At 37.9% G+C, this 18,729-nt stretch overlaps 1 protein-coding gene across 1 annotated transcript; it reads right to left on the bottom strand.

Moving 5' to 3' along the window:
- Positions 1–17,006: 17,006 nt before the first annotated feature.
- LOC122803837 (syncollin-like) lies at positions 17,007–17,396 on the bottom strand. Its single transcript, XM_044073521.1, has one exon. It carries the CDS (start codon positions 17,394–17,396, stop codon positions 17,007–17,009), a length of 390 nt encoding a protein of 129 aa, XP_043929456.1.
- Between the last annotated feature and the right edge of the window lie 1,333 nt (positions 17,397–18,729).

Raw genomic sequence — 18,729 nt, 5'->3', positions numbered from 1 at the left:
CCCTGCATATTGTAGACATGCAACAAGTTATCATGTAGATTGGGACAGGCCTGGCAATCTGTGCTCTGCTGCTATATCCCTACAAACATACATGTTACTGCAGTTCTATGGGAATATGTGTGTGTGTGGGGGGGCATACCTATCAACTGTACACATTTGCACAGACTGTGCTGAGATTTGCTTTACATTTTGGTTCCATTTAGCATAGTATTGTGCCCTGTCTTGGAGACTAGAGGCATATCACTAAAGACCAGAGGTCAGATTGTAATGGCATAATTTGAGTTTCAGACTTCTTACCTTTCAGAGCCTTACTGCAACACCTGCTGTACTATCACTGTGTAAAGTGTGTAGGGAGGTATTTCATCATTGTCACCATTTCTGGGCCTTTGCCAAACATTTCTTAATGGTTTTGTATGGCTAACTTGCTGGGTGAGGCGGATGAGTATGGAGCCCCACACTGACAGCCATGCCTTTGACCTATGACCTCCCAATTAATTGGCCCCCCACATATACTGCAGTGTGATTTGTCACCTTGGGTACTACTGCATGGTGTGGGGAAGCCAGTATTAGGCAAACATTTCCTGGTCTCCCACATAGCTGTCAGTTGTCTGCCACTATCCCAGTAGGCCACCCCATTCCCTTGCATTCATGCAGCAATACCATAGATATGCTACCAGAACATACTACTCCATTCATTATTGTTAAGAAGAATGACTTACCTTGTGCCTGTGGCAGTTTTGAGGATGGTGCTTGAGGAATGCCTATGTCAGATGCACGCAGTACACTGCCTATACATGGTAAGGTACAGGTAGTGTAATTTGTGTGGCATCCATTTTACTGTGTGTGCAAGTAAGAGAGAGGTGTCAGTCCCTGGGTCCCTACAGTGTCAGTGTATGTGCTATGCATTGTGTCTTTGCCAAGGCCAGGGCATACTGGGCATACCTCCATCTGCCTACAGGAGCTGGCTCAGGGGGTTCCTCCTCCTAGTCCCTCTGTGCCTGTGGGGACCTTGGCAATGGTGGGGGGCTGTGTGGCCCTTCCCCATGTTGTTCCTGCTGCAGCTGTTTCCACAGGATCATATTGTGTAGCATGGCATATAGTATGAACATGTGTGCACATGTGGCTGGAGAGTACTGCAGGGTTCCACCAGATATGTCAAGGCAGCGGAACTGTGACTTGAGCATCCCAAACACACGCTCTATGATGATCCTGGTTTGTGGTGTGCCTCATTATGGCATTCGGGAGTGACTGCGTGTGCATTTCTGATGGGTGTCATCATCCACGGCTCCAATGCACAGCCAGCATCCCCCACCAGATGGCCATACCGGATGTCCCCCCTGGCAAATCCCTGGTGCAGCTGGGAGGAATGACAGATGTGGGAGTAGTGATAGCTTCCAGGGCTGCCAGCACACACATTAATGATAATGCCCTAGGCATTTCACACAACCTGGCAATTGATGGAGTGAAAGCCCTTGCAGTTTATGTAGACCCTGCCCTGTTCACCACATGGTGCTTTGATATGGATGTGCGTGCAGTCTATGGCACCCCAGAACTCTGGGTAGTCTGCTACATGGTGGAAGAGGTGCATATTGCTGGTCCTCTCCTCACAGGTGCTGGGGAAGTAAATGTGCTCACCAGCATGTGGTAGCATGGCATCCAGGAACTGGTGGAGTACCCTGGATGCAAATGCCTGTGAGACCTCCATGATGTCCCCAGTAGGTCTTTGGAAAGTACCTGTAGCTAGTATTGTTAAGGCTACACATACCTTGGTATCCACTGGGATGGGTTCCCCTCTGTTGGCTCTAGGTCTAAGGTGAGGCCGGCACAACTGAATGAGTTGCTGAAGTATGTCCCTGTCCACCCTGTAGCACTCTAGTATCTCCAGATCATGTAGCCCCTGATAGGTTACTCTGGGTCTGAACACTTTCCTCCTCATCATCAGTCTGGGGAGCTTGTCAGCATTATCCTCCTCACTACCCTCGGGCTCTAGCACATACAGATGTATCAAAGTGACAGCAGCCCCTAACAGTTTATTGGTTAAAATTTCCCCGAGTATGTACACCAGTGGTGCAGGGTTTGTGGGAAAAAACAGATTGAAAGGTGTTTGCATAGTTTATATTGTTGTGCTGCAGATGCTGCCTGTATGATTGGCTGACTATAATACATTCCACCTGCCAACTATATTATTTGTACTTGATTGCTTTTGTTATGCTATTTCCTTTTTTTTTTCCCTTCCCATTTCCGCCCCTTTTAAGCCTTGAGGCTCACCGCACAAACCTGCTGCCCAAATGTAAACAGTTTTGCTATATCCATTTTTTTGTTCATTTGTTTTAGACCCGGTGCATGCCGCACAAACCCGTTTAACTAAAGTAAACACTTTTAAGCAGAAATGGCCTTCCCCTGGATGTGAACACACTCTTCATTTCATGGAATAAGTCAATACAGCCTCAGACTAACCCCCTTGCTTAGCTGTGCTTAACTAAGCTCAAATGGAAGCCATGGAGCTCCAATGTGCTTACACCAAGCATGACACACCCACTTTTCATGTCAGCTGCTTCTCCTGCTTACACCACTGCCTTATAGCTCCTACATGGTTAGGTGCATGCAGACAATGGTCTCCCATTTTGCTATTTAGTAAAATTTGCTCATTTGCATACCCCACTGCCTTAGTCCCTTGTTACACCACTATACCAGAGCCTTTCTCCTTAGCAACCATAGTTACCTGTTATTATTTTGATTCTGCATGCTATACACTATAATGGCAAAATGCAGATTTCACTTAAAATTTTTCAATTTTTTATTTTTGGCGCAATCTCATTTGCGTGCTACTGTGCTATGCTTACACGGCCGAAATCGGACCAAAAAAAAAAAAAAACAAAACTTTGATATTTATAATTTTGCAACTCTTTTCCATGCCAATGGCCATATTTTTGACCATTGGCATGCCTAATGATAATAATACATGCTTTACTTTGAGCTGTCAAGCCCCCATTTTCCTTTTTGCAGAAATGTACACAGTTAGTAACCGAATACATTTCTGCAAAAGACACTGTTCTGGCACGGATGCCTGCCTGCTTACTGAATCGCTAATTCACCTTATTTGCATGGTTTTCTCCAGAAAATGAGGTAATTAGCATTATTCAGTGGTATCCATGGCAGAATAGTGCTAGCAGGCTTGTGCACGTCCCCAGCCTTGTTTACTGAATCACTCAGTGGCCATATTCCATGCAGAAGTTGCTGTACTATTCTGGCACAGAGAAATTGCTTTATTGAATCCCGGGGTATGTCTGATGTGTAGGATCCTTCAATAAATGCTTCAATTATTACTTTTTATGTATCTTTTTATTTTGCCCTGTACCTTTTTGCTATCCTGTAATACCACAGTCAGTCATCTCAGAGTTATACAGTGTACCCCATGCCTCAAAATATATTATCCTGACCTCTTTTGTAAACCCCCGTTTGTATTTGTTTAAACTAATACTCACATTTTAGCCACTTAAAAATCTGTATACATTTTGCAAAACATTTGTCCAGTAACACACCATAATTTATGTTCTTTGTTGTGTTCCCAAACAAAGTCCAATGAGTTCCCTTTCAACTATGAAGCAGCATTTGAATTAGGTTTTACATTTTCTGTTAATCCTTTTTTCCTTCTTTATTGCTTCCTAAAGTTAAAGATATCTTCAAAGACTTTTCATTTAATTTTTTTTTTTCAGTTTTAAACACATCTTCATAACCTACACCATAAAAAGTTATGAATTCCCAGAGACCTTATAGGTCATTGGGCTTATAGGGAGCATTGATAATATTAATAATAACATGTATCCAAAGAACTGCGGATTACCAGTAGCAGGACAGGTCCACATCTGCAATATGAGTGGAACATAGTGATATAATGTAAAGGCCAAGCTGATACATTTTTAAATAAAGCATTGCAAAGCTTCACTCATACCCAACACATCAAACAGCAAAAAAGTTAACACATATGTGCCACATAAGAAAAATGGGCAACCAGAACTTCCCTTCTCATAACTAGCATTGTAGGTATCATTTTGCAAAAAGGGAAACACTGCTGGAAAAAGTGCCATATTCATCTGTCCTTAAGATGATACATTAAGATTTAATAATTATTGAAAATCAGGGGTACATGAAATATTAGAGAAACTTATGAAAGGTATAGAAACTGCTGTCATGAGCCAAGTCATTCTACATCTATGTATTTATGTGCTTACTCCTTATAATGCTACAGACACATATGACTTTAAATGATTGTATTTGTTTTGTATTAGCTTCTTTCTAGACTGAATATCTCTTGAGATTACACACTGAGCCTTCCTTTGTGCTATGCAACCAGCACACCCAAAATAATATGAATTATTCCGTAATAGGTAGGTTTTGTCCCTCAGGGAAGAATTTATTTATGGTAATATTTAGGATCATCATGAAAAATGGCATAACTTCTATTGGGTACAAAATATTATAAGAAGAAACAGTTAATAGTGGAAACTTTTTTATCTTATAAACATAAAAACATTTCTTTCCCTTTCATCCTTATTTCAATGGTTTTATAAATATCAAGCATTAATGCATTATTTTTCATGCTTTATTTTCCATTTATTTCATCATTGTTCCCTAGGGTATTACATTCTGGGCAACCATTCATAATTCATCTGCACATAAATAATGGCAGTTCCTTAATGCACTCACACAAGCCATCTCTAATAATCCCTGGGATAACAGTGTGGTACTGTATCTGGACTAGAATATTTTCTTGCAAATATTTATCAGTATTATTGTGTCATCTACACAGAAATCTAAAGACAACTTTAGAGGATAAGCTGAACTTGTTTTCTGATCTGTTCTAACTTGTATAGTCCAAGACAGATGTCTCTCAAAATAAGCATTTTTTAATAAGAATTTATTTATTTGCCTTTGTTTACAGAGTGAGTCTGACTGGGCAAAGCCCTTTTTCAGTGAAGGTCCAGGGAGAAACGTTCCACATTAGATATATTTGTGTAAACATTCAGCATGAATTATTAGTACCTGTACACATTTTTAAATACCTCCACCACAGGGCTTGACAAGTGGTTTCCTTTCCTGTGTCCCATCAGCTTATTCATATTTTCAGAGATGAAAACCATGTGTTCCTGGAATTGGTGAAAGCTCTACAGGCCACTTGTATCTCAAGTATACTTATCAGCACATTCTTTTCCCTGAAAAGTGAGTGACAGGCATGAGAGAGAGCAGGACAGCTGCTGGTGCCAAAGTGGCCTTGCCTAACTCCATCCCAGTAGATGGCTTGCATATTCTATCATAGCTGCCTGGTTGTACAAAGGATTTTACTTCCTCACATGCCTACCTCCCTGTTTCAGTGGCTGACTCATTGCTTTGACAGCATTAGCTTCCCCAGCCTCTTTTGCTATTACTAACCCACCTAATTGTATCACTAGCTGTCCATACCTCTCAACCTCTTAGAGCAAGAAATCTGGACAAAGCCATAAATAAAAGTGGGACAAAGGCCCAAAAATATGGACAATTTTTAAATATTGCTCTTACAAAAATAGAAAGTTAGTAGAATAACAGGATTTACATTAGCATGGATTTTCTGAGTGGTATGAGGTCTGAAACTCAATCGTCTGTCATAATTTTTTAACTTTAATCTTTGATGATTTGCTGCTAATTTGCCAAAAAAATCACAATTTGTTTGAAAAACGGACCAAAAATATGAGGCAAAAATCTGGACAGTCTGAGAAAATCTGTACAGTTAAGAGGTATATAGCTGTCTCATTCCTGCAGGATGGGTGATCTGGCATTTGGCCATTCATGCCAATTCTCCCTGGGCCCTAAAGTGTCAATGTCCCTTTATCCCTCTATGCCGTAGGGCTAGGTGGTACATATATACTATTTAACATATAAGTAAATGTGTTTTAGCATACTGGTACCATATTATGTAAATTATGAAGATCATATTGCATGTTTTTAGCTACACACATACCTTTGGTGACTGTTCTCTTTCACTTATATACATATGGTATCAGACATGAAAACATTCAAAAGCAAATACACTGATCCTACAAGACTGAACCTTAAAAAAACAACAGAAAAATATGTTTTATGCAGGGGGCAAGCCCTCTGCACCCCCATTCCATCTCTAATTATATTTACCAATTCCAAGATCGCACTTAAATGGGAAAAGAGCAAATTCCCTGATCCTTGCTCTTCCGTGATCTTGCAGAAAAAAATGTCTATTCAGTTCGATTAGTTGATTTTCAATCAGCTCTACCAGCTATTTCTTTGTTTAACAAATAGACTTGTTGATCAAAAGACAGTGACCTATATATATAGTTACACACACACACACACACACACACACTCACTCAATATATACATACATGCCTAGACACAAACATGTATGCACTATATTGTAATCATTTTTTAGATCATTCACCATGTTTTAATGGCACATACTTAAGATTTCTACATTTTAATATATTTGTTCACCTTAATATACTATAACAACTGCATAAGAAAGTAATTGTATGAATTCAGTAGTATATCCTACAGAGAATGCAGTCATACAGAAGACAGTGCAGAGAAATAGATATGTATATATGCATATGTACACACATATACAGGTACACACACATGCATGCGCATGCACACATACACAATAGATTAGGCATGTAAATATTCTATACAACAGTTGCATATGCACTTGAGAAATAAACTTGTACTTCTACAGTCCTTGGGTATGAGATTTCACTGGTATATAATATGATGTAAAAGAAGAGTACTTAGATGTAGTTAGAGGTGGAGTTTGGCAAGGCAAGATCTCTTTTTTGTTAGATATGCTTTTTACCAAAATTTTAAATTGTTGGTGGGATGAAATTTAGTTTTTTCTGATGTCTGGAGTGAGTGCTAGATTTTTGGAACTTATACAGCATATAGAGAGTTAAAGCTATGGCTGTTAGATTTTTTTTAGTAGATATCTGATATTGGTTTAGTGAGCACAGATGTCTAATTTCCAGGGAAGTCGAAGATGTGTGAAGGTAGGCTACTGGATAATGTAGCTTCCACCAGATAAAGATTTTTAGTGGTAGACAATGATGTGTTCCATTAATGTAGTTAGTTGCAAACACCGCAGTTTTGGTATAACTTTGCTCTAGTTTAGTTCCCTGACAGGACTGTAAGACACTAAAAAGTAATGAGTCATAGAAGAGTCTTGGGACTAGAAAGGCGCAGGCTGAGGTCCTATTTACCCTGGTCTGTTATGACAGGTTTGACCTTTGTGATATAATGAATGGGTTTAGCTGCTGCTGGGAGGTCCCAGGGCACTGGAATTAGGGGTGGGCCTACAGCAGAACAGGCTTTGGAAGACCCTCTTTGAGAGACAGCTAAGATAGTTTATTACTGCTGTACAGCAAAGACACACTGCAAGTCATATCTTTTAAGTATTATGAGGAAGGGGTCCTCACAATATAGCTAAGACAGACAAGAGACTGAGTGAAAAGGCTTGAGAGTCTGCAAAGGAGTGTAACAGAGAGACAATGCAAGTGGAAAACCTTTGAGTTACAACGGAAGCTGCTAAATAGTGCTGCACCCTTTTTTTGTGGCTCCTGAACAGACTAAACTGAAATTACAGATAATGTTGTGAGTCTAACCGCACAAAACTTGTTTTGTTTGGAAAAGGGATTGTGCTGGATTTAAAATGTTTCTGTGACAAGTCCTAAGAACCTGCTGAGATATGATAATGAAATGAGATGCCTTACATACTCCCTAATGCTTAAGTAAAGCCGATTATCTTATTTACAGCTGCTGTCTGTGTGTGTTCTGTTGAATTGAGTGATATATTAAAAGTGGAGAGTTTCTCTTGTTGAGAAAATGGGCCGTAAAATTTGAAATATTTATTTTTATTTTATTTTTCTTGCTTTTGTTTACTGGGTTTAGTCAAAAAAACTTTTTAGAAGAAGCCCAGGGAGAGAAAAGCTTCAACATATTACAAACATTTTAAGCAGACATTCAGTAATTGCTCAAACAGATATTAAATAATAGTCCATAATAATAATTATATATACATTTGCTAATTAGATTACATTCATATGAAATAAATGTAACAAGTACAGTATAAAAGATACTTATGCATTTAGTAGATATTGAACATTGAGCATATAAAGATGTGTATTTAGGGGTTTTGTCAAATAAATAATATATCTTGTGATTAGTACTTAGATATTCAAATAAATGGAAGTGAGGGAAGGAACCTCATAGGGCAGAAAATGCTAATATTGTAGTTAAGGAGTGGGATATTAAGCGAGTTCAGATGCAATTATATATGGCTATCATAAGGTTTACATTAGAAGTACACGGAGTAAGTAGCCACTGCATAGCTTAGAGTTGCTATTAAGACTATTCAGTTATTGGTGAAGACTGGCTGTGAGGCAAAGGATTCTGAGTGAAGAGAAATGGTTTGGTGAATGGCAAGCTGAAGATTACAGTGGCATCTTTTTGGTTAAAATGGTGAAAGAAGTTACAAGTCTTTTGTCACTAGGCTATTAATTCCTCCAAATATAATATCTGATAGGGAATGAAGATTTAGCAAAACTGGTGAAACTGAAGAAAGGTGAAGTGAATGGGACTATTCATTAACTGTATGGAGTCAAATGCTAATATATGTGTATATGGGTCCCCTTCAGAAACCCAAATGCTCACTTATCCAACTTCCAAAATGCCAAGATGAAAAGGCCTACAACTGTACAACACTGATGTCCCAGAACACCTGCTTTCCACTCCAGGTAAGTAACCACTTGGCCTGGTCATTTTGTTGAAGTTTGCCCCTTACCCCGCGGTAGTGTGATCTCAGAGTTGGTATATTTAGTTGGGGGGGGCAAAGCCCCCCACATGGGTGGGTTCCTTTCCTTTGGTTTTACTTTTTTGTCAGGATGTCCAAGCGGTTATTTACCTGGAGTGGAAAGTTAGCCTTTTTGTCTCAGAGTTTTGGAAGTCAGGTAAGTGAGCATTCGGGTTTCTGAAGTAGACTCATGTATATATATATGTATGCATACTGTATATATATATATATATATATATATATATATATATATATATATATATATATATATATATATAGGCCCCTTTCACATGGTCGACTTTTCACAAAGTCGACTTTCATATGGCCGAGACCATATGATCGATTTTTGAAAAGCCAACCATGGGGAACCGCTATCTCCATATAGCGCATAATGGGAAAATTTCCCTCTTCTGCACTGTAGTACGATCTCGGAGTTGGTATATTTAAGTTACGGGGGGTGTGGGGGTGCAGGGGGGCTTGCCCTCCTGCTAACAGTTTTAAGGTAAGTGTTCGTTGTGTTTTTTGTGCTTATTTTACATGGTCGGCTTTCCAAAGGTCGATCATATGGTCTCGGCCATATGATAAGTCGACTTTGTGTAAAGTCGACCATGTAAAGTAGATCTCTCTCTCTCTCTCTCTCTCTATATATATATATATATATATATATATATATAGAGAGAGAGAGATTATATATATATATATATATATATATATATATATATATATATATATATATATATATATATATATATATATATATATATATATATATATATATATATATATATATATATATATATTATGCATATATATATATATATATATATATATATATAGGTAGGTACTAGGCTATTGGCCCTAGGGCCTATATAAGCCTAGCCAAATGGTACCCTAGCTTTTGCCACCCAAAAAAAGCCCTTGTCAAGCAGAGCCACAGAAGTGATCCCCGGGGTGAATTTCCTATCTCCCATCCAATCATCAAGATTTTTCTTGAAGAGTGCTAATGAGGAGCTTTGTTTGATATAGATAGGTAGTTTGTTTCAGAGTATGGGAAGTCTCTGAGATAGGAATCTATCCCTCCAGCATGTTCTGTACATATATATATATATATATATATATATATATACACACACGCACACACACACATACACATTGTGTATGCATGTGTGTTTATATATTTGTATATGCATGTGTGTGTGCATGTGTGTATATGCACACACACTATATATATATATATATATATATATATATATATATATATATATATATATATATATATAAATGTAGTTGTAAGTATATAAGTATATACACATACATAGATAGATTGATATTTGTGTGTTTGTGTTTAAGTATTTGCACATGCGGTTAACATATTCTTTTGATTTGTCTTGACTCTGTCATTTTCTGTGGCCCATCTCTGACCCTTACCATTTCCCCTCCCCTATATGCTTTGAGACTGGGAATTTTCACACACACACAAACACACATGCATCTTCACACTTGTTCTTTGTTTTAGCTTGTCTTGGTACTGCCCCCAATGGTAATTAACTTTATTATTTTTTTCTCAAATATTTCCTGGAATCACACATACTAGCTAAGTTCTAATTACACCTCTGCCCTTAGCAGCATAATTGTTTTTTGAGTTCAGATAATCACCATGCTTCTCCCCTCTAGCATCACAGTATTTCACACAGAAGTGAATCCCACTGACATCTATTTGATTATTTCCTATAGTAATATAATATAAATCAAGGGCTAGGTGTTTACATTGTTATTTGTCATAACACTCATCACACTGACTAGCAGATATATAGTGGTTGTGTACTTACTTAGAGTAAACAGCCCCAATCACAATAAAAATGCAAATTAAGTATGTACCATTGTTCCATTCACTGTCACTGAATGTGATCTGTTTATGTGCTCTTGGATTATTGCCTTCATTGTAATTTACATGGCTTTTTTATGGTAAATTGAAACATCTATATTACTTGTTACTTATATGTATAAAGTAGGACTGATGAAGCTCTGACGGGTAAAAGCGCTCATGTTTTGTTTTTACTTAATAAATCATGGGTTAAACAAGCAATACCAGCATAAATCCTGTTTTGTTGTTTTTAATAAGAATGCAAGGTGATCTTTAACACAGATCTTACATTAGTATTTATGACAGCAGTTTATTTGCGCATGTCATATGTTGTTATCATTCCTGTACAGCTGTTTTTCCCTTTTTAGGTATATGTGTATATCTATCTATGTATGCTTTTTGCTGTGTTTGCTGATTTAAATGCTTTACTTTGGCTTCAGTGATTTTGGAGTGCTTTGCAGTACCCTTTATAAGAAGTGTTTGACTTCACACTTCAGTTGCTTTACTTGGAATGACATGATCATACAATACTTAATCCTTGTGTCATTTGCTGCATTTAATGTATTATTTAATTATTTGCTGTGTTGAGGATGTTTTACTTTGGATTCTGCAGACAGTACAATGATGTTCATCATACTGATCACTGCTACAGTCGCCTTAGCTATAAAGGTTATATCCTTCGAAGGATGTCACAGTTGGCCAGCTTTCAAAGCTTCAGGACACCTTCCACACATCCAAACTATCTGGCAGCTTGAGTTGAGCTGACTAAAATATAACTTTGTGCGTCAAGCCCTTCAGAGCTTTACTGCAACCAAAAAGTATGTTCCTCTGAAACTTTTGAAAATCGATGGTCAGCTTGTGCTGTTCCTTTGCTGGGCAGATGTTTCGTTTGGGGGAAAAAAACTTCCTTTGAAAACTTTTGTTCATTATTAATACTTTTCTCTTCAGGAGAGTTGTTTTAAAGCTAGGAGTTTGTGTTTTAATGGAGTGTCAAGAGACTGTACTATATTTTTTAATGGGAGGGCACTTTTCCCATTAGTTTAAAACTTGTTTAAAGTTACTGACAATTATTTTTTTCTGTGGAGAAATTGTGTTTATTTAACTTTGGGTGATGACAAAGTGTTTTAAAGTGTTTTTATTGTATTTGTCTGTGAAAAAAGTGACTTTTAAACAATTTTAGTTTTCACTGTCATTTGCTTCTCATTTTCCCCATGAAAGAGGCACCATTTTCACCTTGATCATGGAACAATCTGTCAATCTCAATGTCAGTTCTTCTTTCAATCACAAAAAGAAAAAGTTAAGTAAACAAGCTTTGGCATCACAGCAGGCTAACAATTTGCCTAAGCCACAGATGGGTGACTCTGCTGTCGCCGTTAGTTGTGCCTTGGACCACTCATCGTTTACCCTGGCTCTTTGTAGCACCTACAGCCCCTACGGACCAGGTGTTAGCAAAATACTCTGTAGCTGTTGGGGTCCCCTCAGTGGACAATGGACTGCCACTCTTGTCAACCCTGGGAGAGGGGACACGGAAGGCTTCCTTGTTTTGTCAGAATGATCTGCCCATCCCAGGGGAAAGCTGCTGCAGCAGTTAATAACCCTGTTGGTCCCATTTTTCCCATTAAAAAGAATCAGAAAACTAAGCATGCAGTGGTTTACTGAATCTGGCTCAGGGTTTAATTCAGTCTATCAATCCTTCTTATACAGTAGTTTCTGGTAAAAGAAAGAGGGATACCTCCTTTCCTGAAGACAGTCAAGATTCTGAATCTAGTCAGGAGGATGAAGAGACAGTTACAGGGATTTCTCCTTAGATGTCCGATTCAAACGCAGCAGAGAGCTCAATTTCTGACTTTGCATGTTGGGGGTTCTCTTTCTCTGAGAATATTTTCAGAATGTATCAGTGTTTACAGTGGGAGAACACTGAGGTTTCTCAGTCCCTCAGAAAATACTATGTTAAAGAAGGAATTTCCAGAAACTGCACCAATTCATCCAATTCTGTCAGCTTTGGAGAATGTATGTGTGACAATGTGCATGTGTTACTGCATGCAGTTTTCCTGTCAGTTAGCCAACTACCCCAAAAAAAGCAGATAGGATGTATAAAATTCCTCATTTTTTTAACTTGTTATATACTCTTCCCAAACCTGATCCAACAACTTTCGCTTTAGTTAATCCCACTGTTGCTAAATGCTCAGTGCTAAATGCTTAGTTAATTCAAATCCTACTCTTTCTGATAAGGATGGGAAGATTACTGATTAAGTATGGGGGGAAAATGTGTGTGCTTCTGCAATTTTGAATATAGAATTTTCAGCTGTCAGGCTCATATGTTAAGGTTTGTTCTGACTAATTGTGAAAGTGTGAGGAATGTCTTTGATGCAGTTTCTTCTTGTGAAGAAAAATCTGCTTTAAATATTTTTAATTTCTTCTGTTGTTCAAGTCACAACTCATTGTTTACAGTGTGTGTATAACTCTATTGATACTAACTCCAGGGCTAAGGCCACAGGTACTGTTTTGAAGAAGTTTTCATGGCTACTTTCTCAGAACTTCCCAGACAGTATTAAAATGATATTTTAAATTCTCCTTTAGGTAGAAACTTAGTTTTTGGACCCTCAACTGCAGAAGTGATCAAACAGTGTGATGAAAATGGGTAAGATGATACAGTGAGTCTCTAAGATTTTTCAGCCCTCCTTTTCCTTGTTTTCCAAGGGATTCTCTAACTCCTCATTCAGTTTTTATAAGAAACAAAATAAACAGTCTCAACAAAATACAGGTAAAAAGACATTTAGGAAGAAATGACAATGTGGTTCTAAGAATTTGGAAACATCCAAAACATAGGCCAGTCCAATAAGTCAGAATGACTCTTTAAGAGACTTTGTTCCCCCCTCCCAGCCTGGCAGTCCATTTTTTTTCCCCCAGAAAGTCTGGATTTCCATTTTTTCTCTTTGGTAACAGATAGTTTCAGACAAATAGGTTCTAGAGATCATTCATCAAGATCTCAGATGGCAACTGTAGGAAATTACTTTGTTCTAGAGGGGTAATTCCTCATCCCCTAGGCCAGACCCTTTTGTTTCCACATGTCCTTCATCACACGGTGTCCAAGCACACCCTATAAATAATAAGCAGTGGCTTGTACAATTAAATAAACTAAATTATTAAAAGTAGATTTTTCCACACCAGCAGAAACTGCAGACAAAGCATTCCTCATAATTTCACAATTAGTTAGAATAAACTTTAACATATGAGCCTTTCAATTCACAGTTCTGAAAATCAAAGTTGCAGAAGCACACACTTTTTTCCTCATACTTAAGAAAGTAGAGAACACAACTGACTAAAAACACTTCTGACTGAAAACTTATTTTACTAAATCACAATAGATAGAAAACATTCTACACGACAAATATACAGTAAAAGACTTTTTTTTTGCAGGGGGAACACCCACTGTACCTCCCAAGTGGGAAGTTTGCCCCTACCCCTCTTACTATAAATAAGCACCGCACACAGTAAATCAGTGCTGGTGCACAAATACAAATATCTGCAGATCTGACTGTGAGTAAAATGGCGGCCATTGCCAATTCATACATAGTCTTCTAGACTCAGTTCCGTAATGACTCCTGTGATCATCAACACTCACATACACTGCTACAGTTTTCTGTCAATCATGATTTAGTCAAATGAGTTTTCCATCATCTGTGTTTGATCATTTGTGATTCAATCAAATGAGCATCCATTCAAATGAATAGACTTGTATATATATCCATTCATCCATCCACAACTCCTTTCCCATTTTTTGCACATGGGGTCAGGGAGCCACTTCAACAGTGACAATCATCTAGAGCCAAGGTTTACATTGCCGGGTGGCTAGCACTGCTGCAGTATTTCTTCTACACCACACACTTATACCTATGGCCAATTTAGAGTGTCCAGTCCACCTACTGCATGCCTTTGGAATGTGGAAGGAAACCGGAACACCTGGAGGAAACCCATGCGAACACAGGGAGGACATGCAGACTCCACACAGAAGGCATCCTAGCAGAGAATCAAACTGGGGAACCTCTTGCTGTGAGGCAACAACAGTATCTGCTGTGCCACTGTGATTTATTATAAAAATATCATATATATATATATATATATATATATATATATATGTGTGTGTGTGTGTGTGTGTGTGTTTGTGTAAAACTATATAGCTTTCAGTTGTTACTAACTTATTAATATTTATTTCTGATGTGCTTGTCTAAATACATGAAAAGCTATAACCTATGAAGTCAGTGTTCACTACCGTCTACATTCTACATTGCACACATTAAGCCTGACATTAGTCATGCTTTTTGTTGTGTTTACAGCAAATACCTGTGACATAAGTGCAGCTTCTTTCAGTATACAAGCACATCTGCAACACTACTACATGCTGCATGGTTAACTGTAGCCTGCACAAAGTGTGGGATACATGCCTTTATGTCTTTCTCTTACTAAAAGTGAGAGCAGCAAAAACTCCAAATGACATTCAAAATTTGATCAGAATCCAAAAGGCAGGTATCTGATGATGACCTTTGTGTGTGTGCTTCTTTCTGAGTAATGTGTATTTTGTTGTCACTGAGCAATGTATGTTAACTTTTTTTCTGGAATAAAAGAAACAAAAGCTAATGAAACATTACAATATTAGAGTCTCACAAGGGATAATTGGCTAGGCTTAAAATTAGCTTAGTACTAATCTATGAACCTATGAAACATTCTTTCTGAAGTTGTCTGAAACGTGTTGTAAAGTAGAGTAGAATGGAAACATTATCAATGTGGTTACTCTGTCTTCTTTTGTTCTGAATTTTTATCAATTTGTATTATAACAGGTACAGGAAAAAGTGTTCATTGGATCATTTTCCTGACCTGGTATTAATGCTTTACTCTTATAGGTTCATAGGTAGGTACTAGGTTATCGTCCCAAGGGCCTAAGTAAGCCTAGCCAACTCTGATGCATTACCCTATAAAACTCTAAATCTCCAGCAAGAAAATAAACAGAGAACTCCCACAACCAAAGCTGCATGCTGTACAGTATGGCAGATTGACAATATATAGTGACTTTACCTATCACTCTACCAGTTCTTTGGGGTGATGCAGAGCTAAAAATCAAACTTATACTTCTCCTGAAGTGCTTTAAACAGATGGCCCTTGGTGGTCCATGAAAATATAGTGACAAAATATGAACTTATCAATGGAAGCACTCAGTAGTCTGGTACCTTAACTATTCATGTTTTATGCACATTTCGCCCTGCAACATTTCTTAAAATATTTAGGGAGTTACATGCCCATTGCAAAGTCCTTGGTCTAGTTTTGCCACTCAATTTGTCCTTACTGGCCACCGAAGAAGGCAGCCAACTATTCCTTCTGGCTTTTTTTTTTCTGATTGCTGCAAGTTATTCTTATTCATTTTCCAAGCAGGTGGTGAAGTGGTGGTGTAATCTCCAACTGTCAGCCTTTGCTCGTGTGTATCATTTGGCTGCTTTGTCAATGGTAGCTACATCTGGAAAGATGGGGGTCTACGAATGCAGTGACAATGCAGACTACAGAGACCTCCATGCATACCCCCCCCCCCCAGTATGGTCATAAGCATCCTGTGTTCTGAAGAGCCAAGAGTTACTACACCCTACCTTTGGTACAAGACAGTTTAGCAGCACCTTGGCCCATACCTTTCATTTAGAAAAGTGAACACCCTAACAATCAGTTCCTCACTTCCCTCTTCTAGGCTGACTGCTTCACCATCTCAAGTGAGCTAACAAACTCTGGTTATCAATTGCACAAAGAGGTGCTGCAGCAGTAACTGCAGACTGGCTAATTCTACAGAACTTTTGCCATACTGTTTGCAACACTTTGGTTTTGCATGTATTGAGCTGACATAGAAACACTGCTGTCTATGCATAGAATTAGTGTATTGATATATTATTTTTTGTTTACTTTTAAATGTTTACATTCTTTATGACTCATAGAGTAAGCACCCTGTATATCTACTCTTACACATTGTTATTTAATGGCTAATTTGTACTCTTCCAAGTTCAAGTTATGCCTTAGCAATAACTGCAACTTGTCTGTGTGACTATTTCTGCCCCATGTGAATTTTTAGGCATTTCTTTTTCCCCAGACACTGCAGACAAAATATCACAATATTAAATAAAACAAGATTGTTTTCTAATTTTTAAGAGCAATGTATGTATTTTAAAGAATGCAGACAGTACTGCCATTTTTGAAATGATTTTTAAGCTTCTTATTTGTGTAGTTAATAAATGTTGTACAAGCAGTTAAGGCATCACATTAATTGCACTTGCAGTAGTAGGAAGAGATTGCATTATTCCAGTCTCCAAACAGACCTTGTGCATAATCTCTAAGTTGATAGTAAGTGCCAGTGCTGAAAAGGCGATTGTTTCCCAGCTTTGCAGCTGTAGACCAGACTCTTATTTCACAGCGAGTGGCAACTACCATAGAAGAGATCCTGTTGCCCCATCCCAGTGGCATAAATGGAAAGTCATCTCCATTCTTGGCATCTAAGTAACTTCCTCCACAGGACTTATCATTGTAGTAGCTGCTGTCTTCAAACATCCTGGCACATACACTGTTCAGTTTCAGGTCAGCTGGAGCAGGGCACTGAGCCATTATGGCTGCAGCCAACAACGACAAGATTAAAAGCTGCTGTATTAACACCATCTCTAGTGATGCAACTGCTTATACTAGCTGTTCTCCTGTTGAGCTGTTTACTAGCACTAAGTGTGTATGTATTTATACAGTGCACATAAATATATATGTTATCATTGTTTACTTTCCTGTAAATTAAATATTACTAGCATGCACCAAATAAAAATTAATTTTCAAGGCCATGTCAGTTTCATATTATATTATTAACTTCTGTGAGAAATGGCCATATGTGATTTCCCTACTGTGAACATCTTGTAGTTTATTAACCATTCAGGACCATTCTCTTTCCAATTTGCTACTTCCTCATGTAGTGCTTTTTATTAGCTCATTATATTGTTGTGTCATTCATACCATGTGTCTACTTTCCAATTGCAGTTTGTATGTTTCATTTGGTATGATTTTACCCTGATTACTTTCTGTGTATATGACAATCTCCATTTTTCATATTCATTCCAGTATTTCTTTTCTGTGAACCCTATGTTTTATTGTGCATTGTTAAATATTTATAAATATCTACAAGCTGACCATTTTGATGATTTATTATATAAACTTGGTATGCTGCCACTGTGACTGAGCAGAAGAGCACAGTCTGGTTTTATCAAAAAGCATCATTACAATGAAATAAATGCTGGTTGTGTTTCTCTACAGTGACATTTAACTTTTGTCTGCGTCTGCTGTCTTCCAAAATGGTTCTTCACATTGTAGTATCAACATAGGCAGTTATTGATTGGGGCATAATGCTTTTTTATTTCAGCTACAGCAAAAGACAGGCAATTAATTGACAGAAGATACCCTTACATCATATCCAGTCTGTCTCATGATTTTCCTGGTTGTAGATACTGTAGTTTCCTGTATTTGTTTAACATTTGTATTCCTTTGTTACAACATTTCATAACTCTATTTTGAAGTTACTTTTCTGCTGATTGTTGATAGCCATGCCCACCCTCAGTTCTTTCAGCTTTCTCAGCTGATTACCCATGAAACAGCCAGCACCTTATATCTTCCAAATCATTCCTCACAGAGTACAGCTAGTGAAAATCAAGTGTCAGCAAATAATTTACTTAGGTTAGGGGCCATGGTTGTGGTGCAAATTAAAGGAAATTATTTAGTTGTAGAGTGTTTGTATTTGCAGGTAGAATGCATTATTTGCTGCATATAGAGTCACCTGAGTTTACAGATATAATTGTTTCCATAGTGGGAGTCATTTTATCCCACATTTTGTCTCAAAACATGATCAAGCTACACAGGAATTATCAAGTCTTCTTAGCTGATTTGGGTTTAGGCTTGAGTATAAATTAATCAAATCATGCATTACCACAAACATCAGGAGAATGGTATATGTTTT

This window comes from Protopterus annectens, chromosome 6.part0 (assembly GCF_019279795.1).
Source record: "Protopterus annectens isolate FY-2018-M chromosome 6.part0, PAN1.0, whole genome shotgun sequence".
Lineage (NCBI taxonomy): Eukaryota > Metazoa > Chordata > Ceratodontiformes > Protopteridae > Protopterus > Protopterus annectens.
Note: the sequence above shows the minus strand (reverse complement) of the source record. Positions and strands in the feature narration are given on the sequence as shown.

What these genes read in the sequence shown, in the direction of transcription:
- LOC122803837 (XM_044073521.1), bottom strand. Translation starts at nt 17,396, where the DNA reads ATGGTGTTAATACAGCAGCTTTTAATCTTGTCGTTGTTGGCTGCAGCC.